Source organism: Patagioenas fasciata, chromosome 10 (assembly GCF_037038585.1).
Source record: "Patagioenas fasciata isolate bPatFas1 chromosome 10, bPatFas1.hap1, whole genome shotgun sequence".
Taxonomy (NCBI): domain Eukaryota; kingdom Metazoa; phylum Chordata; class Aves; order Columbiformes; family Columbidae; genus Patagioenas; species Patagioenas fasciata.
Genome location: NC_092529.1, coordinates 11,331,603 through 11,358,228, shown reverse-complemented (window position 1 = coordinate 11,358,228; position 26,626 = coordinate 11,331,603). Strand labels below are relative to the sequence as shown.

At 38.0% G+C, this 26,626-nt stretch overlaps 1 protein-coding gene and 1 long non-coding RNA gene across 20 annotated transcripts in view; one reads left to right on the top strand and one right to left on the bottom strand.

Moving 5' to 3' along the window:
* Positions 1 to 26,626, bottom strand: part of DOCK3 (dedicator of cytokinesis 3) — a 193,368-nt gene that overhangs the window by 23,149 nt on the left and 143,593 nt on the right. For 17 of the 19 annotated variants that reach the window (XM_071813127.1, XM_071813128.1, XM_071813134.1 and 14 more), the window contains 15 exons: positions 26,422 to 26,520; positions 24,134 to 24,228; positions 23,423 to 23,498; positions 22,237 to 22,337; positions 21,904 to 21,962; positions 19,624 to 19,772; positions 16,873 to 16,958; positions 14,980 to 15,006; positions 14,768 to 14,863; positions 13,047 to 13,107; positions 12,466 to 12,559; positions 11,622 to 11,770; positions 6,756 to 6,842; positions 4,803 to 4,907; positions 1,239 to 1,380 (listed from right to left, as the gene is read on the bottom strand). In XM_071813127.1, the coding sequence (XP_071669228.1) occupies positions 1,239 to 1,380; positions 4,803 to 4,907; positions 6,756 to 6,842; positions 11,622 to 11,770; positions 12,466 to 12,559; positions 13,047 to 13,107; positions 14,768 to 14,863; positions 14,980 to 15,006; positions 16,873 to 16,958; positions 19,624 to 19,772; positions 21,904 to 21,962; positions 22,237 to 22,337; positions 23,423 to 23,498; positions 24,134 to 24,228; positions 26,422 to 26,520 (1,426 nt within the window). The remainder of the gene's footprint in view (positions 1 to 1,238; positions 1,381 to 4,802; positions 4,908 to 6,755; positions 6,843 to 11,621; positions 11,771 to 12,465; positions 12,560 to 13,046; positions 13,108 to 14,767; positions 14,864 to 14,979; positions 15,007 to 16,872; positions 16,959 to 19,623; positions 19,773 to 21,903; positions 21,963 to 22,236; positions 22,338 to 23,422; positions 23,499 to 24,133; positions 24,229 to 26,421; positions 26,521 to 26,626) is intronic. The other 2 variants (XM_071813131.1, XM_065845320.2) reach the window with 1 other exon arrangement.
* Positions 14,630 to 21,431, top strand: LOC139828778 (uncharacterized). Its single transcript, XR_011740723.1, has 3 exons — positions 14,630 to 14,908; positions 17,222 to 17,381; positions 18,852 to 21,431. It is a non-coding gene; the product is annotated as an uncharacterized lncRNA (long non-coding RNA).

Genomic DNA, 26,626 nt, shown 5'->3' with positions numbered 1-26,626 from the left:
AATTCAGAAAGTTGCACTCCTCTTTGGATTCCAACGCTCTCCTTTTGCAAGTGAAACAACAGAAGGGTAGACTAGAGCTACTAGGAGAGTCTACAGAGTTACAGCACCACACAGCCAGATTAACTAAAGAGGAAGATACCTGAGGATGCAGACAGTATGTAGTAACACATCCAAAATACCTACCGCAGTCAAAATATCCAGTTCCTGTTAGTTTTAATTAGAACTAGGTGCCTCGTTTGTGCAGGCACTTTAGTGCATGTCAATGTGTTAGGTACCTAAATATCTAATATTTACCTTTGATAAATCTCACCTTAGATACTCCAGCTTTGTCTACAAACCAAAGTTTCCCGAACTTCATCAATTTACAGTCCAGTTTAATTAAACTGGATTAACCTCAGTATTACAGACAAGATCTCTGCAAGCAAAAACAAACCAACACCCCTCTCTCTATGAAACTATCAGTGTTAGTAAAGAATAGTGAAAAGCATGTGCTATGCAAGACAAATGGGAAACACGAGCCAATTTCAGGAGATTTTACTTGCTGACAATGTGTCTTTATGGTTCAAGTCCTGCACAATATCCTTGCCGTTGTCACACAAGCCAAACAGCAGTGTTCTCTTGACTAAAATCTCCCAAAGTGTCTGCAGACCCATTAAATGTTACGTTCAGTCCGTAAGCGTACACAGCATTGTATTGGCTGCATCAAATCACAGCACAGATTACCAATGAGAAGAATGAGATTCAAATCCTTAGGTACGAAAGAGCTCATCAGTTTAAAAGAAAGGGAGACCGCAAAAAAATACTACTACTGATGTGAACAATAAACACAATGGAAAAATAACAGTTTGCAATTAATATCTGTTCCCAACAAAATGTTTTTCAAGAGAAGGCATCAGGAGTGCTTTTAATAACACAAAATGTGCATTATGGCAATGCTCTTGGTAAAGGTTAAAACACAGATGTGACCAAGCAGATGTGAGCAAGCCCAACTGTTTCCCTTACACATCAAATATGACCTGCATTACTCCATGAATAAAAAGGGACAGCTCTCTCCAACAATATGTAGCACAGTGAAGCAGTTAATGTCTGCTGTAGTCAAGTGTATGGTTTTGTCCTTATCCAGCTCTACCTGAGACATTCAGGAAGTGAGGTGTCCAAGTTGATGATCTTTCTGTTACCTTCCTGCTCTGTGCTCTACCACAGTTCTAATGACAGTTTGCCCTTTCACTGAAGGATACACTGGGCATCACACTGCAATATAGAGTCATCCGGGTGGTTGGGATGCTGCATCGCAATAGCTTGTGGGAACTCACTCAGCATCCTCTGCTGGAAGGCTTCCAGTCTCTCATAGTCGTGGCCCCGACACACATATTCTTTGTTCTGCAAGAAGGACAAAAACACATTAGTCTCCTTAAAAGTAAGTTAAATTCTATGAGCTTTTACCTTGCTTCAAATTCTACTACTTCAAAACCAAAGATAAATTACAAAGTCGATATGCTAATATGAGAGTAAAATGTGCATTTAATACAGGTGATATATTTTAACCCTTCCTTTTTCTATACAATGTATTTCATCAAGTGATGAACAAACAGACTATTCCACTGATCTCTCAGCAGAAACATGCCTCTGATCCATACACACATAGCATTTGGTTCTATTTTAATTTCTTATTTGCTTTTTAGGCAACTTAGAGGCACTGTTTTTTACTGGACTGGACTGAAACATACTAACCAAAACTAGAGGCTAAGTCAACTAGCTCAGCTGTCCTACATGGGGAAAGCTGCTGTCAAATACAGTTTATACCAACTGGATAAAAGTCCTGAGGATTTCATAGAACAGAGGGAGACATACGGGTTTATCAGTTATCCTCAGAGAGAAGTTGTAACAAACTGTTCAGAAAAATCACTGTTTAATCATTGTTGTATTGTTGTTGCCATACAAATCCACCTCTGATCATGCCGAACAATACACCCTCAGGAACTCCCCTGTCTGTAGTGGAGTAATATGGAAAAGCCTTACCAAGAATTCTCAGTGGCCCCTTAGCAAATTCCCCTTCAGCCCTAAAAGCACTTTCCTCTCGATGAACAAAATTTCATTTCTGCCAGTAATGGAAAGCTTGCATTTAGATATGCCTCTTGAGGCACTGAACCACTTGTGCAGAGCTCTTGAATGCTTTGTGAGCCATCTCAAACTTTGATCAGCAAGACACAGGATTCTAAACCCCTCAGTGTCATTAAGATTGTATTCCAGTGTCTCAACTCTATTACCACAAAACACAATTTTGCTTGGTGTTCATGTGTCCTGATGCAAGGTCAGTCAAAGCAGGCAAATTATCTAATTCTGGTAGTTTTAACTCTCATGCACATTAAAAATGAATAGAAGTACAGGGAGATTTTTCACCTTCATGGAACAAAGAAAGAATCCCAGCAAACAAGAACAGTTCCCTCCTTCTATTTCTTGCATTTAGAAGCTGCAGTATATGCGACGATGTTTGGTGAACTGCTCTGGAAAAAGGTTCTGTCCAAGCAGTTTTTGATCTTGTAGCACAATCAAAGAGGAAGTGACAAAAAAACCTGATCATAAAACATGACCAAGGAGTGCAGTTATCTTTGGCTTTGCATTTCAACTGTATGGAACGGATCTCCTGTTCCAGCCGTGACATATGTCACTTTGTACACATCAGTCACAGCAACCAATGAACTGGGAGAAAAACTGCATGATGAGTCTTGACAGTTCGGTCTGTAATGCCCAAACTTTGCAGCTATTATTAAATTTGGAGTGAGTCCATGTTTGAAGGTGAATCTATTCATGACACTTACTGCATTCTCTATTTTAGCTTTTGACTGCAGCAAACCAGAAAACTGTAGGCCTATAAATAAAGTTATGGTGGTTCTAAAAATAATGCCCTGAAAACACCTCAAAGCTAAATTTACTAGACTTTTCAGACAGATGCCAACAGAGGATCTCAGAACATGGCTTGTCAGGCCTCACCTGAAGTTCTGCTAGGTGGAAGACATGGACAGTTTTAATTTACTTATGTAGGAAGGCTAGAAATAGATGCAGAATGCATAGAAACACAAACAATGGCTTTTCTAGAGAAAGGGTCTTCAAAATCAAATAGGTAGAAAGAAGTGGTTATTTCTCTCTTAAGCTATACAACAATAGAAAAATAAATGAGAAAAGGACATGGAGTTACTAGATCACTTTAAATCACTCCTATATCCATTTGAAAATTTTAAATCCATGTAAATCTTTTTCTTCTCTAGAATAGCTGCTTTCAATCACTTTACAGTGTGATCCACGCTGATGTGATTGCTAATGGGCTTAGCCTGTGCTTCGCAACGTGTGTGCTCTATGGATCATTAGAGAGAGAAAGGAGGAGGACGACTTTTAATGAGATTGCTACATTAGTAATCTGCTATCAGAAGTACTGCTACCAAATATAATTGCAGAATTAACAAGGATTATAATTATGTGCACTCATGTTCGCTGTAAACGTCTCCAGCCAAGTATCTGTATTGTTATACTGCTTCGCAAAGAGTAAGTGGACCCGTGCAGGGTCCAAAACTGTAGGATCCATGACAGAATAAGCTAAGCTAGATTCACTGATAGTACTTCAAATGTAGGAATGCTTATATGCCATAATGACTTTATTGCCATTCATCTTCTGAAACATTTATTGTTAGATACGTATATTAAAAAAAAAAAAAAAAAAAAAATTGTCAGTTTTGTCTGGAGATCTTCAGGACAGGGCATCTACTGCTTCGTGCTGCCACACGTGTGGTTGCCTCAGATTCCTCTGCAGGTGTGGTCTGCACACTGATTCACACCACTGCACTGTAATGCTGCTCAACTGCACCTCTGAACCACACTTTATCCTCCAGTATTTTCACCTTGATTAATTCCAACTTGCCTTTAGTTCCCCTGCTCGTGTTTCCATTAGAAGACTGTAATTAAACACCAGTGTTTAAATCCTAGTTCAAAAAACCCAGCAACCTGGCAATCAGAGGGAAATTGGGGTGCTGTTTTCAAAATGGTACACAGTTTGGCTTTTTGTAGCTTCTTACTGTGTAACTCAAGAATGATGCTATCTCTTGTAAAATCATTCTTTAAAGAGAAGGCAAAGGAGCACCTCCAGTCCTTGAAAGCATGGTTCAGGGTAGCTTGTCCTGTCAAGCTAGATGGCATCTACCCTCAATTTTCAAACAGTTCTTACAGCAGTTGTCAGATTATATTCCTTTCTTGCTCTAAATTAGCAACAAGACATTGTGTGAGCAAATATCCATTTTAAGTTTGATGCCTTATTAGGAAAATAAGATAATTTCACATTTTAAATGGATTGCAGACAATCAGCTCAGGGTGAGGACATGTCCAGAGAAGCTGCTAGGCTTTTTGGTGAATAGAGAGGAAATTTTCACTTGTAGATGGCATAAGAGAGTCGTCAGTCTGGTATTAGAATCATTCTGTCATGTGAGACTTTTTGAAGCATGATAATTTAAGATGATGAAAATGAGTTGAGTAATGACCCAGCATTGCTGCAATACAGCATTTTGCTTAATATAGAGGCAAGTTGTGCTGCATCTGCAGATTGTCAAAAATACACACAGTCATGAGTCAAATTTCTGATCTCTGTTCCTAAGAATGTTCCCAATGGACCACATCCTTCAGCCAGAAAGCTGTTTCTGTTTGTGTAGGCATAAAAAAATAAGAGCAATGGCAGATATCTCACAACAAAAATGCAAAGCCTTAACTGCTACTCTGAGTCTGGTCACTTTGTCATATTTTACATAAGTTCAGCTTACCCGCAGGAAAAATGGGAATTTCCGACCATAAAAACCAACTCTGAAAAACTCAGGTTCTAAGCGCTGTTGTTCCATGATATTATCATAATAGGTAGCTTCCATTTTCTGTGGATGAGAAAGATAGCTGCTATCAGATCCTTAAAGCTGCACTTACAACATTAGAATCTCAAGGCACATTAAAATATCACATTATTCTTTGCCTCTACAATTTTTTATGAAAAGGTCATAATTTTTTTAAAGAGAAAAATTATAAACAGTCTATATGGTGGAACAGGCTGTAGTATCATCATACTCATTTTACATTTCTGGAGATCACATATGAAAATTCTTCTGTTGTATCTAATTTAAAATTGAACAAGTCTTGCATGTGATTTTCTTGGCATTGTAGAATTAATGGCAAAGCTGAGATTAAGATCTATGTGGCCTGTCTCACAGTCTCCTATTCTCTCTTACAGCTCAAAATCTGGAAAATTGTATCAATGCAATTGGGTTTGCCTCAATTGAGTTGAGGGGCATGAAAAAGGATGAAAAGAAATGCACCAGTAGATTTAACATGGAAGAGAAAAGGGGTTTGGAAAAAGCAGAAGGACTTTTCTCTAGTTCCAGTTACTAGTTTTGTGGTGCTATGCTATCATTTGTATCAAGAGGGGGATTTAAAGACCCCTTGCCAAACTGAATCTCTGCTGAAAGGCTCGCAGGAATTTCACAATAGATTGTAAAGACAAGAATCAGTTTGACATCATTGCTCCACTGCAGGAACTCTAACAGCAACTTTGACTTAGAACACTGCATCAAGGTTTCGTTCTCGGTTCCAATAAAAATAAAATGGAGAAGGTCCCAAAGTCATTGCAGGAAGAATAAGGGAATGTGTTGAATTTGATGTGAATGGCATAGAGAAAACTCTTTAGAATGGGGGGAAATTCAAGTTAGCACAGATTTAGGGAACTTGAACAGAGAACAGGTCCATAGGTGAGTGAAAGGATGAGGTGAACTGGTAAATGCTCTTCACCTGCCTGCTGATTAAATCCAAATAAGGAGGCAGCAAGAATAGCTCATTTACTGATGTTTTAGGAAACAAAGCCTTGATGCACAACTTGTCTAAGCCTTGTTAATAGGTTAGTTTGCTCATCATTCGTGATCACTGTGCTGATGTGGTATTTTATATTTTCACACTGCCCTATTTTAGATGTCTACAGTAAACAAGCGCACAAGCAAGATGGTCATGTGCACTCTCTTCAGGGCCACTTTAAAGAAAACAGATTCTTCAGAAGTGCAGTTCATGAAACCCAGTTAGATGGATATCTTGAGAATAAATCTGACTTCTGAAGATAATTCAAACCACTGTGTAAAGGAATACATTCACACAGAATAAATCCTGAATTTGGACGCATGCATGCTTCCCCAGGGGACAAAAGCAAATGAACTATTTTCACATTCATAAAGCTTTTACATAACAACCAGAACTTCATCTCATCAAAGAACGATGCTGCAAATGTGCCCTGATTTAATCATGCGTTTGGTTTTACCGGAGGACCAGATTCTTGTAAATTGACAAGAATGCCATAAACGTTTGCCTTCTCCATTCTCTCTCTTGCTCCTCTTATGCTAACTGAGGGGAAATCTGTCCTTGATATTTTTGGAATTAAAATTAAATATCAATACATTAAAAAAATCTATTTTATGTAAATATATATATAATTATGCAATTGCAACAACAAAGTCCAGATCCTGTGTCTGCTGTCCCCGTATACTCATGGGAGTTCACTGCTAGCAGACTCAGGAATTGCTTCAGTGGACCTACGAAGTTACCAAAATGAATCACTGGCAAAGGAGTCAGTGGAGCTATATAGGTAATATGTTTATTTTTTAAAATTCGGAATGTTCTGACAGGAGAGCAAAATTCCCTGGGGAATGACATGAGTGTCTGCAAGGAGAGGAACTGCTCCTACTCACCCGGATCCAGCTGAGGCTCTGATAGTCATAGAGACTTTCGTACTGGATGGCCAGCTCCCTGCACAGTGGGATGCCAAACTCCCAGCTCTGCGAAACCAAAGCAAATCACACTCACAGCAACCGGAATGTTATCGTCAACTCAACTGAGCGGAATACAGATACTCAATTGTGGGAATTCATTTGGTATGAAATGCCAGGGATTAGATGTGAAAATGCAAAGTGATGAAACTGTTTCCATTAAATATCAGATAAATTCCTTCTTCAAGACGGTAACAGAGGCATAATGTTCCACTGAAGTTACACACATACTGCTTGTTACTGACAGTTCACTCATGAGACTGGGGACTTATTTGGAGAAATATAATAAAAGTCACAATTTTTCTTGTTAAGCACCCCTCCAGTGCACCCCCAATATCTCCTTTACTTTCTGCACTAAAACTCCCTGGAGTAAAGAGTTAGTGCTCAGCTGCCCAGCAAAGCGCTTCCCCTTCCCAGGGCTGCTACTTCCTACTGAAAGCAAGAAACCGTGTCAAACAGTGGGAAACGCTCAAATACAGACAGAACATCCTCAGAACTGACTTGCATTATTGCACTGAGTGAATGTCCATATTTAGAACAGAAACCAAAGCTCATTTCTTCAACGTAAGAGTCTGCATGCAGTAAATCTTTTCTAGCACACCGTGCTCATTGCCCTCAGAAGTGAGGAAGAAAGGGCCTGAGTCTGGGCATGCCCACACCTCACTTGGCTTTTCTGAGTACTCATTTTACACCTTTGAACTGAAATCTCCTCTCCCATCATCTTTTAACTGCATAGATTAGAAACCTTTTGGGGAAGTGACACTCTTACCATACTTATGGCAAATGCTCTAAAACACCAAGGTCTCAGCTGAATCTTCATTGTATTTTATGCATTACTGAGCTAACTTGCCAGTTGTTTTAACTGGGACTCTGTTATAGTGAAAATACAAATAATTGGTGAGTTAGACTATCACCTTAAGCTCTTAAAATATTAATAGCAATATTGTAAATTATTTGTAACAGTAATTAATGGCAATTATGCAAAATATTAGCACTTAACATGGAAATAGTTTTTCTGGTTACAGGTACCTTCACATAAAAAAGTGAATCTCTATACTGTTTGATTTAGTGTATTAGGTACTTCCAATACTTCCCTTTATGCACACGTTTGTAGTGTCTGTTCTCTCATCCTTAATGCCCAAGTTGTTTTTTTTTTTTCCTAAATAGCAAAACCAGTAAGTTTAAGGACTTCTTAATTAAAAGAAGGGTCAGCTGTAAGAACTAAAAAGGCAAAATTAATAATCCTACATCTCTTTAGCTTCAATTAATTACAAAAACTTACATAAGAACTTGTTAAACAGAAGTCTTTCAGAATCAGTTTGGATATTGGATAGAATTAGTAGTTTGGGGTGATGAGAAGCCTGAGATTTATTTAGATATATACAATAGGAAACTAACTGAAAGCTCAGTTACTTGTCTACTCAGAGTATTACTCGGGTTTTTGTGATCTCAAATTAACAGGATTTCTGCTGTGGGTTGTCAAAGTCCATGACATACAAATTGATACACTGAATTGGGCTCAATAACATTAACCAGTTAAGTGTTTATATTTGCAAATACAAATGCCATTGGTTTTTTCTTTTTTTTAGGTTTCAACAAATGCTACAGTATCAATACATAGATTTTCAGTCCTTAGCTGATCTATATTGACTCGAAAGAATGCAACTGTCTCTTGTAAAACAACTGGCCAGGAATAAATTACTTTTGTCACACAGAGTGTGAGCAGAGTCTCACTTGCAAATGGAACACTGTGGCTAAAGCCTACATAATTCTCTAAGGTCTGTCCTGGATAGAAGCAGAAAGCTGTCTCTCTTCCCTTTAGTGATCCTAAAGGTGCAACCTGTTCGTGCTCCTTTTCTGATGTTAATTAGATTAACAATATGTAACCACATCTTATTTCTCTTCATACCAGCTCTTCTGCCTGTACCCTGATACTATTCTTGCCATCCTAACTCAGGCATTCTCTCTCTCTTTCAGTGAGATTTCCCCACAGAGAAATTCCACTGTGCTGAATATTCTGCAGATACAAGATGAGATACAGAAGTGAAGAAACACAATATACAGGTAACCAGTTGGACGAGAGTTTGCAGTTATTTTAAAGGAAAAAAGAACAAATTGATATCTGAGTCACTAGAATCCTCTCAGTTAAAATCTGTGAGGTTAATGAGGACCATCTTCACAGCGTAGAAATCTAATATGTAATTCCATGTGCTACACAAGTGTCATTTCCCTCTAAAGCATCATTCTTCCCCCTCTTCAATAATTTCCTAATGTCTCTGTTGTTAATTTCCCTTATTACTGCTGTTTGGCTGAAGTCTGATCTGTTTGCATGTTCTATATTATGTCCTTCACTTGACAAGCACATTCATGTGGTATTTATTGCAACATTCTCCTGTGACACCAGCAACTCTCGGTTGAGCGCTGCTCACTGTGCACAAGGAGGCGCAGATAGAGACAATCAACATTCATAAATGGCAACCTTTATTTACTCACATCCCAATGTGAAGATTTCTTTTGGAAATAGGATCCCAGTGAGAGTGCACAAGAGAAATTAGTTTAGATTTTGGGCACATGATCTAAAATTGAACTGCTTTGGAAATACAGCTTTGGATCTCTCAAAACACTTGGCTTGCACTAAGGAAAATGAATACACATGGTGATGCTAGGATGGGAGCTGGTTGGAATTTTTAGTTAATAAAATCTAGCAGTGAACTGAAGAGTTGTGTAGTTTGCAAGCTACTGCTGTCCAGAAACATGATCAAATGGGTTCAAACTGTTCCATTCACAGTCTCCTTCAACTAGGAAACCTTGGGTTTTAACAGACAAAAACGTAACTGTGAATTAGAAAAAAAAAAATTCATTTCAAGTTATGCTCTTGCGCACGCTGCTGACTGAGCCATAAACCAATTCCAAGCACAGCAGAAATCAGTAGGAAGGAGCACCCGACCAGAGGGCTGCGGAACACCTTGCCCTGTCCCAGCGCAGGGCTGCTGCCGAGAACAGTGACACTGGGAGTTCCTCACTTCGGCTGCAGTGCTCCTTGCCCTTCACTGCCATGCCCTTTACGTCAAACTTACAAGACAGTCTTGTGGCCAAAGTGTTCCCCACCCCTGTCCAAAGAAAATTTTCCCATTAACAAGTGCAGAATTTTTTACAGTCTCTTCATGCTGCTTTGAACCCCTTACTTAGTGGAAGATTCCAGGAGCAGCATGAGAAACTTAATTCTAGAAATGCAACTGAAGGACACAGAACAACAAATGCCATTCTTCAGGACCGAGGAAGGACTATGTTAGCGTAGCACAGAAAGAAACTACCAGACACCAGTTGAGGAAAGCAACTTCCTTCCATTCCCTGTTACACAGCAACAGCAAGAGTGCTGAAAAGCAGCAGGAGGATTTGGGTTCTTAGCATCTTTCACTTCCATGGTTTGAGTGACATACACATTGCTTAAGTGGATTATTTAGTCATTCAGCTACCATTTATAATAAAAGGAGGATTAATACACAAAGTCAAGTAACTCTGACAACATCCAGTGGGGAAGAAACCTCAAGAGGTTAATATGGTATAATCTGTTAGCAGTTTTATTGCAAAATTACATCCATCAAATTTTTACTCCCCTTCAGTGCTTATTATGGATTGCTTGTTTTTGTCAAAAATACAGACTCACTTGTTTTACATAGTCTTTATATTAGCTTTGTCTAGTCAGGCAGGACAGTACTGCAGTATTTGCACACGTCAGTAATTTATTCTGAAACTAACAAGAAAACCATATGCAGTATTATTACAAAAGAACAATTATGATGAAAAAAATCATTATAATTAATCACATCCTCATAAATAGGCCATTTCTTGCTACATACAGGAAATTTGACTTCCTTTTGCAGATTCCATAGAGAATGTGTCTCTGCCATATGCAACTTACTATTATCAGGGCCAGAAAATAATTATGTGGAATGTCAACCCCATATAAACCAAACCACATTTGTATTTAATGCCACTGTCATTGCCATCACAGGTAAAAACAACCCCGAGGCTCACATACAGATGTTATCTTCCAGTAATATCAGCTGTAGAAATTTTTCTAGAGAAGGGAAAAATTTGAAAATATTCTGACAGATGATACCATTTTTAAGGTTCACCTTTGAAATGTTCCCAAAATGTCATGACACAAGGGACTATAACACCCACATCTGCTGTAACTTAAATATATATGTATATATATTTATTGGAGGAAAAAACATATGTGAAATTGAAATGTATTGGTTTTCTTCTTGTGCAATAGATGGAATTGCACTTTAATTGAAAGCCACTTTCAAGTAACAGTGACACAGAAAAGACTTAAATCTCTTTTAATGAAGGGACTCCTATAGTGTGTTGCCTGCCATTTACTTCTGTAGGTTAGAAACAAAACAAGTCCTTCAAGTGAGTCATAACACAGAAATTTGCACAGACAACTACAAAACACAATCCTGTCCCCCAAAAGCTAAGGAACTGTCATTCATAGAGTGCTCTGCCATATCAGGTGATCAAAAATTTGGTTTAAAGGTATAAAAATCTTCCAGTGTTTTTCCTGTTGGCCTAACTAAACTAGTTATGCATCACAAAATACCCATATCCATTTTCTCATCTGTTTTTTCATCCAGAGAGTCAAGAAGCCATTTGTCAGGCTATAAAACCTTTTGATATATATTTACTTCCAGACTACTGAACTGAGATGATAGGCTTCAAGCCCTAAGTAAGTCAGGAAAAGGGAAGGAAGCTGCTGGAAGAGAGAAGAAGTTGGCATACCTTCCCTTTGTTGAAGTAATGGATAATCTTACGGCACAGACCTTCCTTACGTTGCCACTCTGACTGAGACGGATAATGCAGGAACTCTCTCAGAGGTCTGTCCTCCCACTGAAGCAACTCACAGTACAAAAGCAAAGTAAATGCAGCCTCTGTTGGAAATGCAATTATTGAACACTGAATCAATGACAACAATTAAATACAGCCAACAGGTCACTAAATCTGCTTCTTAAACAGTCTGGAATTTCTGATTTACAAATTGAGAAAACATTCTGAAGTCTTAGATGATCATTCCATTATTGAATTACTTTAAACAGCAGCACAAAGCTCTTTCCTATGAACCTGATTTTTAGGTACAAATCTGTCAAGTTGCTTCTTACTAGCTACTTGGATCAACTGCACAGTTCAGATATGTGAACAGATTCGGGGCCTGCAGCTATAAACAGAGCTTGGACAACATAAAAGTAGAGTTTATACACTTTCTAAGTGCTCCCTAAATACTACAATGCAAGGAGATACAGCAAACTATGACATAAGGGTGGTTTTGTGATTTTAATCTTCCTCTAATTCGATTCCACTGTTGTGATTTTTTGATAAACCTTCCTTGTAGAACACTGTAGTGTAAAATTCAGGGTCTAACAGAACAGTCGTATGGTGGTCGGTGCATATACATACATTATTTTGCTTGAGGGAATGGGCCGGACCTCAGCTTCTTATACTCCCAACTGCTATAGATTATTCATACAATTTTTTCCAAAGGAATGAATCAGATGTTGGAGTATAACACTGATAGAGTCAAAAACTTCCACCAGGATTTCAAACAGACCCCACATGGTGTGTTACTAACCTGTGTAGTTCTCAGCCTGTAGGTGCATGTCACACAGCTTGTGGATATAGCGGATGTACATCTCTTCCTTGTTGATTTCGGATTTATAGAAATTCTGTGAAAGAAAAAAGCAGTTGTTATTCTTATTGAGACTCTTCCATCATTCAAGAACATCAGCAGCATCTGTGTATGTATAAAGGTATTGAAAAGAGAATACATTATTAGTGTAAAAGAAAATGAATAATTCTTTTCACATTCACACAACCCACTCATTTAGTCGTGTCATTAATTTTTTTCAAAATGAAGGTAGTCAAAGGCTGAATGACAAGGCGAGAGAGGTCAGGGAACCTCTGTCACAGGGATACTCGTCACTCAGCCGGACAAGGTCCCAAGGACCTGACCTGTCTGGGCCTGCTCTAAGCAGAGAGTTGGACCAGAGACCTCCAGGGGATCCTCACAGCCCCTGTCGTTCTGTTCTGTCATCCCAGTGCTTGCATTCTGAAGCTACACTTCCCTGAACACAGATTCCTATCCCAGCTTTTCCCACACCAGTTTCAACAACATTGCACAGGATCACAAAGAAATAAAGGAAACATCTTTACCATAAGGTTAACAGTGCAGCCAATTTTCTTGTTTTCTGTTTCATCTCCTTTCATACAATCCCTAAGAAAGCAGAGCAATGTTGAAACATACATCTGCAAAGTAAGTTCTTTTAAAATAAATTCGAAGTTATCTTATCCTCCAGAGTTTCCTTGGATCACAAACAGTTAATCATAGACTTTATTTTACAAAGTTCCTCTAAGAAAAAATTCCATACTATGGCTTAAATGATATGAGAACTGAGTGTCCTCTTACATCTCTGCATTGAGACCAAGCACCTGCTACTTCATTTCTTACAAGAATCTGAAAAAATCAGATAATAGAGGCCAAAAATAATCCGAATGAAAGATCAACTATCAAAATGAAAAACTCTTATTTATCCAGATGTAAACGTTTAGTGGTTTCCTATTCGAAGGATTAGCTTTCATAAATTCAGCTACCCAGTGTAGTGTTGGCATGCTGAAAGGTACAACCCGAGTCATTTAGACCACATTACCACCTCCTTCATAGGAAAGTTAAATCACAAAATCTTCAGCTTCTAGAATATTTTAGAAATGCTTTTTTATTCAAGCAGTACAAAAAGTTGAAGGCTTCAGAATTTACTAATCTTGACTTGAGAAAATCACACTCATTTGTGAAAAAGAGACGAAATTTTTAAAGCAGTAACACAGCAAAGAGTCTTGAGAACTACTGTGTCAGCTAACCGGCAGCTGGACTGCAAGAGATGCCTAGGTATTTCCAAATTCCAACGCAGTTCATCTGCTGTGTATTAAAAATCAATTAAAAACTGGTATCTGTTCCTCAATTAGCATGAAAATGTATATCTGTGTATCAAAGTTGCATTGACAGCAAATTTAATTCAATTTAAATGTGTCTCAGATATCTGGTCTTGCAGAGTAGTTGTACAGCAGCTGTTGTCAGGAAACAAACAGGAGACTGGATCAAGCTGGTAAGGATTGCAAACAGCGTAAACTAAAAAGCACAGAAAAGGATCTGGGACTGTAGAACACCCAGCCCAGTCACAGCTTTTCATCTATAATGAGCAGCAGCAGAAGAAAAAAATATTGGATCTCTTGTCAGTAGGCTAAAGATAGAAATATTTGGGGAAGTTCTAGATATTTTCAAATTGTCCATCATTCCATAAAAACAACTCAGAGAGCATGTGTGTATATACATATATATCAGAAAATAAAATATTTTTTTGGTAACTGAATGAAAGCTCAGCTTCACAATAGTCCTGCAAACTTCAGTCTAACACTAAACAAAGGCTGTCAAATTTATAGAGGAGTCTTGCACACATGAGTCACCAGCTGACATGTCAGACTTTCCTCAGATGAAGTTTTCCAACCCTGCATGTGCGGATGAGGCATTCAGCACATCTTGATTCAGCAAGGCACTTGAGATCATTCTTGCATTTAGCATCTATTTTGCTGATTTAGCTGAGATCCTTTCAATGATAGAAGGAATTAATCATTTAGCAACTTGAATACACCTTAGTACAAAACTGCAAATTAAAATATGTCTTTATCTTTGCTATTGTCAGGAACGAGCATACGAGAGTGTCTATTCGGGCTCTAGATGAGAACTTTGGATTTTTGCTCAGAATACAGCAGCAATGAGTTAGATTTGCTTGATAAACAATAAAATATTCCCTGTAGAAATTTGGTACTACTTCTTTACAAGCTTCTTACACTTGGAATGTATTACAGTTGTTGCCAGATACCTGTAGTCAAGCAGACGCTCCATGAGACGAGTAACTGATGTAACAAAAGAGATTCCAGTCTCTCGCCATGTTTCCTGCTCAATCTTCTCCAGCAAACTGTTTGGAGATGAAAAGACAGCAGATGAGACTTCCAGGGAAATGGTGAGTGCATGCAGACAGCTGTGGACTTGGTTTCTCCTTCATTAAACAAATTCATAGAATTATTCTCTTACCTGGGATAAGGCCCAAAGAGCTGGGTTCTACTCCAGGCAGCATGAAGCAAAGGCAAGGAAATTACAGAATTGACAGGAGAAGGAAAAACAGCTTCACATTGCCATTTAAAATATATGAAAAAGAGCAATGCTCATGGCAACAGTTGATTCCCACATTATTACCTGTAGCTTAAATACTGCTAACAGCAGTCAGAAGCTGGGAGTCTAAACCTAATACAAATACTTATGTAAGTTTTCATCTCTCATCAGCAACTGACCAGCCTTGAATCACAATTTATTTAAGCTGTAAATAAATAAAGGTAATTTTTTTCCGGCTCAGCAAACTAGACAATGCAGGGAGCATCTCACTGACAATTGCGTAGAGTAAGAGAAGGCTAGAGTGAGAACACTGAAAAGCATATTTAAAAAATGGAAAAAAGAAAGCAAATTTACACAGTAGTTGACCAGAGATCCAGTTTCAGGAAAAGAACTTGCCACTTCTAAACTAGCAAGAGGAAGGAAATTGTGTTGGGTGTCATACATGTCCTCACAAGAGGCAAACTTCTCCACTGGAATGAATTCCAGCTGAGGAAGCCAATTCACATTTCAGCAGTATAGTTTTGCCAGTAGAATTCAGGGTCAGCTGTTTATTTCACATAGCATTTATTAACTTTGTGGAATTGTTTCCTCAAAGTTCACATTGTTCTCATAAAAGTCAGTAGCAAATATAAACTAAAAGGTTGCTGGACTTCGAGGCTGTGTTTCTTGCTAATACGTGCAGTCAGAATCATCTAAAAATCAGTAACAAGCTACAGCCCCAAATTCTTAATGTTTCAGGTAACAAATGTCTTCAACTGGAGCAAAGGAAATGAGCAAAATTCCTCTTGCCAGGTGAATTTAAAAAAAAATACACATATTGTCTATATTGTCTTTCCTTTATCCCTGAAATAAACTTATGTTATCTGTACACATAGAATGCCAGACTTCCCAAGGCTGAATGTGCACAAATCAAAACTGAATACATTTACATGCTTCCTAAGGATAAGCACACAGGATGGGCAGGCTTATCTCTCTTGAAAATGAATGAATGTGAAACTGTAAATTCAGAAATACAAGTATTGGTTCTAGTGAAACAGAGGTTTATGCTATAAACTGCCAACATGCTTTTGAGGGCCACATAAAATTGTCTGGAATATACAGCCAGAATTCTGCTAATGATCTCTGTGGCTCCCTGGAATATTAAAAGTATTATGGTTAACTGCTCTGGACTCTCAGAGTTCAAAATAAGTCCTTTTGAAAAAAACTAGGATCACTGGAAATGAAAGCTGGAGACAGATCAGTAATCAAAGATAACTAAGTGGTAAATCTTTAAGTTTCTCCTTATGAGTATGACAGATTTTTGGTGTGAAAGGGATTGGAAATACAGTGTCATGATGGACTTTGGAGGAAACAACTTGCAACTGTTCTGCCAACTAAAACATGACCATCAAAAACTGGAAAAAGCAAAGGAAAATGCTGAGGAAAATCTCTTCTGCTTTAACAAGGCCTGACTTGCTAGACAGTACACTGTTTCTCTGAGCAATCCTAAGGCCACAATTTCACGTACTCCAATGCAAAAAGAAAGGCACTGGCTCCTCTAGCAAATAAATTTTTGATAGGAGGATGAAAACTACTTACCCGTGCAGCCTTGTATTAGATTTCACCGAAAGAAGACAAAGAAGAATTTAGAGTTTTATACCTTCAGAATTAGAGCAACATATTTCTATTTAACTGAGCCATGTCATGAAAACCTGTCAGAAATTCCTGTAGTGCTTTCTGTGGAGATGAGCACTGGAGCTGAGCTGCACAGCTCCCTGCCCGGCCTCCTGCCACGGCCCCGCGCAACCCGGCGTGAGCAGAAACTGCAGAGCTTACAGCAGGCTGAAGAGTTCCCTGTAGTTCTCATCACCTTTTCCTTCGGATACCAGGCTGTCCAGCTTATCGATCAGCTCAGCTTCCACCTGGATGAAGAAGCGACTGGTTACAAATCAGCTGTTCATGTAGAAGACAAGAGCTCCGAACACTAGGAGGAATGGAAGGATATTTTATTTCTCATGCCCTGGGGCTGCCCACTTCTACATGCAAATAATTTATTTCTCTGTGCCTCAGTTAAATGAACACGCTTTTTCCATTTTTCAGTGAAACAGGAGCACTAAATTATACTTTTGCTTATCAGGGTCTAAACGAACATCCAAGGGGAGGTAACGCTGCCTCTTTTTCACAGGAATTTCTGAAGCTTATTCTCTTCTCAAATAAATCACTCGGACACACTCTTGGTCAACCAGTGTATCAGACAGACTATATCCTGTACCATAACAGAATATCTACGCAGAGAAACTAATTCCTGGTGTGATCACCGCTGGTCTGCTGTGATGGTTCTGCTGGTAGGTAATTGATTTCCAGTCATCATTACATTAGAAGATTATTTGTTCATTAAACCTATTTTTATCAAGCCTCTCTAGGATTATAAGATACATTCTCTTTTCACACTTACATTAAGGGCCCTGAAATGATGCTTCTCTTCCCTTACAAAGTTTTTGAATATGCCTCCATTTCTCCCTCAGTCTAATATGTCCTATTATCAAGTTTGATATAAGATATTCCCATAAAATTGATTCAAGTGCAGAAATCAATGTTTTTAACATTAAACAAAAAAATTCATGTAGTCTTAGAAATCTTGTAGAAAACATACTGTGAGACTAATTAAGACAGAGGTTCCCAAAGGCTGAAACTGTAGAAATATGGCTTGTTTTTATGTAAAGACCAGCACAGCTTGAGTTTCTTTGTGTTCTTCAGCTGGCAAATTGCAAAGGAAGTAAAGATGAGAAGGAAAAGCAAATCACCCAGTGGCACGCAAAGAGCATTGGTGATCTTGTTTCTGAAATAATTACAGGGAGACCTGATTTACTTAATGAATCACACTGCATTGTTAACCTGCACTGCTGAAAAAATAACCTTGTTAAAAGAAGAACTACTGAACAAAATAAAAAAAGGGCATGAAAATGAATATCCAGGATCATTGTTTTCTGACAACCCATTTAGTATTCAAAAAGTAAAGGGAATTTCAAAATTTAAAAAACCCACCACCCCCCAAACAAAATCAACCAAACCCACAAAAGACCCAAAAAACAACACCAACAAAAGTACTTTCTCTTTGCTTGTGGTCTACAATGACTTAACAGAAATCCGTAATGCATCTCTGTCCCGCTGTCTCGCATTATACTGGATGACAAATAACTTCCTTGTTCCAGGAGCTAACATTAATATGGCTGAACGCATCTTGTGCTATTTAACTAATTATTTTATTCTCACTAACATAGATGATTATTCTGTCTTTAATCTTGGAAAGTTATGACATATGCTTCATAAAACAGCGTGGAAGTTTGCTCCACAGGTAATTTAAGAAATATTTTTTGAGCTCCAGTTTAGAATACATCAGTGAGTATAGAAGTTAAATGAAGATTATGAAGAGTCCACCTTGATACAGAAATTATAAACTGATCCAGAAACTTTAAGATGACTGTAGGTACTTAAAAGTGTAAATGCCAGACCAGGGACTCTTCTATTTTTATGCTAAAACAGCAAAAAGAGGACCATGATCAAATGCTACTGTAGTGATAATAACAGTAATAATAGTAGGGATAATAAGGGAGTTGAAGAGGAAGAAAAACACAAGCTCCTGGTGGTACTTTTCCATGCAGCCTTTAATAAGTCAGGTCATGGAAAAGTTCTGTTATTCTCCTGGAATGACAGATTAGATCTGGTATTTTAATGACTTTGTGGCTGATAAATCATCACATGAATTATGATAATTTAAATAAAAGGTTTTACTAATTCAGAGCACTTATTTGCAGATACTTGCCACCAGTATTGCCCCAAACACAATGACAATGAAGCATTGTCATCTGAGGATTCAGTCCAAACTAGTCCTTCCTTCATTAATACTTTGTACTTCAGAGGCCTGTTTTGCAGTGGAAAATTTAAGCAATTCTCTGACCGTGACTGGGCAACAAACTGATGAAGACTCCTCTACCTGTTCTGCAGTCAGAGCTCACAGCAGGTGGAAACTACAGAACTGTTGTTGGGCATCACCATTCCAGGACAGCTGCTACGATTTCTTAAAAAATATACAATCACAAAGTCTGTTTCAAAGCATGGTATTATTATTTCATCATACAATATGACTATCTAGCTGGAAATTGAAGACACAGAAGCAACGATCACTGTTTTCACAGATACTGGCTACATCTTTACATCTCCATTTTTGATTCTCAATCTGACCCATTTAATGGTTGACTGATCATCTAAGTGAAGCCAGTGAGAACCCAGCACTTACAAAATTATTTTCTCTTCCTGATCTCCAATGTCATGAGCACATTGCTCCTCTTCCCTGTGTACATGGGAAACGTAGCTTGCTGTAAGGTGCACCGTTTAAATAATTTTGAGAATCTTGTAATAGTTTTGTGAATTTTGCTTTACATTTCCTATTTTTATATATTTGCATGGTATCATCTTCTTCACAATCAGAAATGGATCAACAGATACAAACTCCTTGCTCCCAAGTGGGTATTGCAGACAGATGAAACAAGAAAAAGGTTATTGCAAACGCTTGGGAAGCGACCTCACCTGTTTGAAGTTGCCGTTCTTTCTCTGCTCCCAGTCCATCATGTCATGGAAGATTGGGATCATGATATTCCGGACTTCTGGTTGTGGAACAAGTGTAACACCAAGAAAGGGGCCAATCATTCCCGGAATAAAGTGAATCTTATGCTCACCTGTACAACACAAAGCAACTGTAATTAAATAAAATCCTTCACATTATCTGTCGCTGAGAAAATGGGCAACCCCTGCAATAATGACGTATACAAAGTAGCAGGCATGAACATTAGAAAAGCAAACACATTTATTTCCTGAAAGGGCTGGAAAAACAGTATTTGCTTTACATCATTCCTTGCCAAGTCTCTGGGAGAGTTTTTAATTTCACTGTGAAAGCCTTCTGCAAAACTTGTCAGTGCATTTTACTTGCAAAAGAATTCAAACTGTCGAAAATATCCAAACTAAAACATAGTAACTGGAGGGAGAAGAGTCCAAAGATACTTCTAACTTAGGAAAAAAAAACATTTTGAAAGGGCTGGTGAGAACAGTGGTATTTAATATATTTAGATTTCAAAGAACTGCAGAGGTCTTCATCCTCCTGCTCTGAAGCTCACAATTTTGTAACTGACCTTGGCTTAGGACCACGTTGCGTCACTTCTCAGCAACAGAGACCCAAGATGCTTTGCTAACAACCTCTTCTGTGCCGTGCTCACTGTGCAGTCGCAGAGAATAAATCAAAGTAGCCATATTTGGAACAACACTCAGTGATAAGTATCTGTATCTACGTATCTAAAATGGGCTTCTCACTTCTTATTTGGATTTGTCTAGCATCATTTTCTGGTTATTTGATCTCTGATCTATTGGAGAGCCTCCTATTCTCCACACAGATGCTTAGAAACTGTGATCAAGTCTGGCTGTATCATCTTAGTTGTGCAAGACAGGTCAGGCTTATTCAGTATTTTATGATAAGGCAAACTATTCTAGAATCAAGTGCACTTATGAAAAAACTGTAACAGTAATATCATCCTTCTTTTCTTACTCAAGATCCTTGCATATTTTCTCAAAGATTATGGTATCCTTTTTACTTATGGCATTTTACAGGTAGCTCTCATTCAGCTGATTATCAGCAAGATACGTTTGTAGTCTTTGTTTTCTTGAATAGCACTCCTACACATATTCCTCCATATAAAACATTCATATTTGGCTTTTTTAATATATTGCTTGCAGCCACATTGTCAAGTTATTCAATTTGATTTGTATCATTCCTTTGCCATCTTAATAATTTAGCTGTTCTCAGAACCTTTTATCATTTGTGATCTCTATCAGCCAACATGTTTTATTTTCCTCTAGAATAGTACATTCTTCTTTGTCCCCAAACATGTCCATACTGATGGAGACAGTATCCTGGCCTAGCTGGACTTGCTCTGATGCAGTACAGATGTTATTTGGTTCTTTTATTAATCAAATCCTGCATTACCTAAACCGGACTGCTGCAGCACACTTCTATAAAAGCACAAGTCCTAGATGAAAATTCTCAATTTACCTTTTGAGACCTGTGGTGAGATGTATTTTTCTGCATTTTGTAACATGCTTTATTTCTTAATCACAAAATACAGGAAAAGGTCAAATAAATTACAGAAGTTGAAATTTTATCACAATCATTGCATTATTGTGCACAGGGCTTTTGTGGGTTTTGGTTTGCCCTTTTATTTTTTCTTTTTAAAGTAGTGCTGTAGGATTTTCTATGTGTACTACATACCTGAAGAAGACACCAAAAAAGCAGCTTTGCTATTTGCCACTTCTGGACTTTATTATCAAACACACGTAGTTATAACTTTGAATCATGACAACTTTGACTTTTCAATCATCTATAAATCGATAAAGTTCATTATAGCTTTGAAAACTTAAATTTCTGCTTTACAGCCATGGATCAGACAGAAGTCAGAGTAACAGTATATCACCATATGAGCTGACTTCAGCACAGCTGAAGGGATTAGAAAAAGCTGATTTTATATTTGCAAATACACAAAAACTGTCACTGATGTGTCAAAACAACCCAAACCTGCCACTGTCACATTTGAGAAGAAAGTGTTCAAATTCATAGGAATGTATTGTTTCAAATACAAAAGTACGCTGAGAGTGCAGAAAAGGGTTTTCAGTGGGAGAAAAGAAGTGCCTCCTGGCTTTACAACTCTTAAGAGAAAATAAATATTCCATGATGCTACAAAAAGTAACAACAAAAAAAAATCCAGCAGAACTCCAGGGTTAACTTTGGTTTTGGTTGTTAGGACAGAGAAGGAAGAGACATACCCAGGTTCTGCCACATGCTGAAGAGCTCGTACGCCATCATCACTCTCATATCACCATATCTGAAAGAGAGGAGAGAGACAACTGCCTAATGAACAAAAACGGGCAAGGGGGTGACGTTAAAAAAAATAAATAATCAAACTCACATTTAAGTTAACATAAGAATATAAAAAAAACTCGACTAATCACACATCACTGTATTAGGAGATCTACTTATTTCCCAAGCACTTCAACATCATGACTTCCATAATAAATCACAAGGACTTGTGGTAGAAAAGGAATTCTCATTTTTGAGGTGGCAGAAAAAGCTGGGAACCCAATAAAACATGTTCTTACTTATCTAGAATCTTCTTCCTCTTAGCTGGTGTGGCATTTTCTAGTTGGAGACTTGGTTGGTTTATAAACAAAACCGCCAGGCTGAAGTAAGAGTTCCACACCTATGACACAGGAAGCAAGTTTTATAACATTCTACTCCAAGGAGTAAGTTTTAAACAAGTGTAGGAAGATACATGTTCCTTTATATGTAGAATCAGACTGTTCCTTTTCGTAATCAAGATTTAACTTAATCAATATGTATCTTAACTATCGAGATTCCAAACTCTTACAGGTACCAACAGATTATTTAAAAGGTGGTAGGAACTAAAACTAAACACCTCAAGAGGGTAATGCCATTAGGTTTTCCTCTTAGCACCAGAGTTCAAAAGTGAATAAAGCTTGGTGAGTCCAGCAAATTTTAAAGTTTTCTTTTTCTCTAGGTTAAACAGATTTTATCCCTCAAAAAAACCCAGAGATTACATTATACCACAAATAACAGCCCTTTAATTCAGTGTGTTTTTCCAAATAAATGAGGCATTTGCCATCATGCTGTGTGCACATATCTGGCAGCTTTTCCTTAGTAACACTGAACCTGTTGCCCATTTTCAACTACATCAGATACAGGGAAAACACTCTCTAAGGTACTGCATTCTGCTTTGTTTGAGTCAGTAGCCAGAAAAAGAGCCTCTGGGAGAGGAAGATTTTGAGTGCCCCAACTTCAGGAGAAGCATTGCTCAAATTTATCTTTTATTAGACATGAATCTGTCCAACAGCAGCCTCAAAAGGAAGATACTTGTTTAATTTATGAGGGGCTTAATTTTCTTGATTTGATCTCACAGTGTCTCTGTTCTACTTCCCCTCAACTCCGCAACAGATTCAAATTCCTGTGTTTTATGAGTCAGATCATCTGGAGCTCTATGGCTCTAGATGGAGGCAGGGAGGACACATCTCAGAGTCACCATCCCTGGAGGGGTTTAAAAGACACGCGGATGAGTTTCTTAAGCACATGGCTTAGTGCCAGGGCTCGGTTAACGGTTGGACTCTATGATCTCGAGGGTCTCTTCCAACTACAAAATGTTTCTACGATTCTGTGATTCTATCTTCCTCATAGATACTCAAACAAACACTGCAAACATAACAGCTCTTGTTCCATTGTTACTGCTGGTTTAAAAAGATGTCACAACATTTTCTCAGTATCAATTCTTACTTTAAAATCAAAGTCCGTTTCCGTGAAATTCTTATGCAGTGCAGAAGACAGGTACTGAACTGTTGTAACTATGATACTGCAGTCAAAACCAAAACAAAAAGAAAAAAAGAAGAAAAAAAGAACATTTGAATCTGGAATATAACATATTACAGTGGTCTGTGGTGCTGATGTTACTATAGGTACAGAGACAGGCATTCTTCATGTAATCACTACTAGATCTGCACAGAAGTCTATGTTTTAATAAACGTTTGTTCTAAGGGATACAAGATTAAGAATTTTCATGGTTATTGTAAACTTTGGAATTTACACAGTAGCATTTAAAATCCCATCTATTTTGCATGGCTGGACCATATTATCTCCAGTGAAATGCAAGAACACACCCACATTTCTCCTATTTAAAGCAGAAAGACTTTTTCCAGAGAAGAGCAACTGAAAACCTTTGAGCTCTTTTCAGTATTGGCTATGCAATCGTCCTTTATCTGGCTCACACTTCAACTCAACATATTTGTATTTTACCAGTTCTGGATTCTCTGGTATTTTTTTGTAGATGGCTAAGTGTGCGCAGAATGAGGATGAGCACTCCAGAATTCCTGTTGATCACCACACCTCAGTCTGACGAAACACACTGTATCACAAGCTTTAACTGCCCAGCTGAGGGGAAAAGAATTCTGATAGAGAATGTCAGCAGTTTGTACCTGCTGCTCTACTTACTTGCTGGTGAGCAACCTCATCACCATCCAGTCTCGAGGAAAGACACCCATTTTCATCAGGTTCCGAAATACACAGAAAATCTTGAGGAGGAACTCCTGTCACATAGGGGAAAAAAAATTAAATATCATGAGCAGCTGCAGTTTAATCTATTTTCTTGAGTATAAGACAGACAGATAAGCCAAGTGTGCTCCAGCTGAGCTTTGTGTCACTAGGCCATTCCCCTGGAAACGTGGAAACGACATGTATTGGGATATAGCGCTATTAATTCTTCATGCATCTGGTATGTACTAAACAAGTTGCAGCTGTCTTTTAAATCTTAGCTTCTACAGTGAGATAAAAACTTCCTTATGTGTGTAATCCTATATGACTTCTCATATTATAATCTAGAGTTCCGGTGTCAATTTGCTGCTATTTTCAAATATACTGGAATAATAATAATTTATTTATGCATTCTAATTAATTAATGTATCTGTCCAAATTCCTTTCACTTATATCACAAATTCATCAGTCTCCCCACTCAAACCCCATAAACCTCCTACATACACTTTTAGAAATAGTAACAGAGAACCACATTCCAGGCAACATGCAGCACAACAGATCTCTTAAAGAGAATCGACTCTATTTGCTTTCAAAAATTTCCCCAAACTTGAAGGCATTTGTTTTCAGACTACCTGCACCTCTACATCTGTAAAGGACAACAGTGAGGGTAACACATGCCAAACTGTTGGCCTTGCAAACTATGATTTTATTGTTCTGTTTTTCTTCGACACAAAATGAAGAGAGCACAGAAAGTGGCTGTGCAAGGGTTCTTCAAAACTGTCCTACCGTTGTGCATTTATTTCGGGGGGGGGGGGGGGGCGGGGATGGGGAAATATTAATATCTTGGTGTAACTGAGCTAAGAGTAAAGCATCAGAAGCTCCTGGACCTTTGGCCTCATTTTTGCCTAGATGTAACAGTGTTAAGTAAACATAATGCCTTTCCATCCAAGAAGAAGTCTTGGAAATATTATTACAGCAAAATTTGGAAGGAAAAAAAAAGTAATATATTTTATTACTTATTATGATAGTCAGAAAAAATTGGGTATAAAAATCTTCAGGCTCTGTTATAGTCCTGAACATACCCTTAGATTGTCAGAGATCCAAGAGTGTTTGTTCTCATGAGTATAAAGACAAATTTCCATTCAATGACAAACCTGTTCACTGGTCTGACATAAGAACTATAGTTTAGGTAGCTTTTAAAAATATATGTTAAAAATTAATATGGATTAATTTACCAAATAATTTTCCCATGAGCAATTCAAGTTACGTGAAAGGTAGTAATCTCAGAAAACTATTAATGTGAGATGCATTGAACCCTGCAACCTTGAGGTAAGAATTCTATCATCCTAAATTTATCTCCTTGATTTATTCAACCTCTCTGTATGCACATGAAATATTTAGAAGCTGAAAGCCTCTTCAGAGAGGATTTCTCACTGTTTCTCCACTTCATTTGTTAAGGCAACATAAGTTCCTGCCACATTACATTCTCCTTATTGTTCATGGTTTATTGAGTGCCAGGCTAATCAAAAGCATTTAATATAAAATCTCATATTTATGAAATTATTCTGCCTTTTAAACAGACTGCTGTCAGAGATACTCCTCTTTCCTGTGGAAACTGAGATAAAATGTCAGTTTCTGCTATTTTCATATGTGCAATTTCAAAATGTCAGTGGCAAAAGAGCCACCAGAGATGTCTGCACCCCTCACCAACCATTTCTGTTCACGAATAGCCTTAATTTAAGTTCATGTTCACTGATTTGGGAAGCATGCATCAAGTGGAGTAGTAAGGTTTCTGCTTTCCCAAAAAAACAAAAAAAAAAAAAAAAGATTTTATCAGCTAGAGACATCTGTATCCCCAAAAAGGCTTGAAATTATGTTTTGGCATAAAATCAACACTCTTCATAAGTAAGCTCCAGTGCATATTGAACACCTAGTAAAATACTATAGAACAACTGACTTCACATTCATGGGAATCAAAAAACCTGTTCCTCTTTACTGTGTTCTCTATGGTACAATAACAATACAATTTTCTGTCTAATAACATCTATCTTGCCACTTTATTTGCTGTTATGAAGATAATTCAGTGCACTGTGGTCTTAAATGTTTTGTAACACAATGCCTATTATTATAAAGGTGAAAGGAAGGTCCATGAATAGAGTGCGAGTGAATGGGAACAATTAGCAGAGCAAGTAATGCCGGAGAGATTCCCCTCTGCCCTCCCATTCTACAAACATGATGTTCTGTTGTACCTTGAGTTCATCCTTGCTTTGGAAGTTGTCCAGTAAGTGCTGGAAATGAGTGTCTGACATCTGCCGAAGCAGAGATAGAAGGCAGGAGACATATTCTCCCTGTTGACCAAATGAGAGATTATTTCATTCAGGCAATCTGAAACTTCATAAATATAAAACTCAACCTGGGGTAAGGTATAAAGGGAGGGGTCTGAAATGGCCCCAA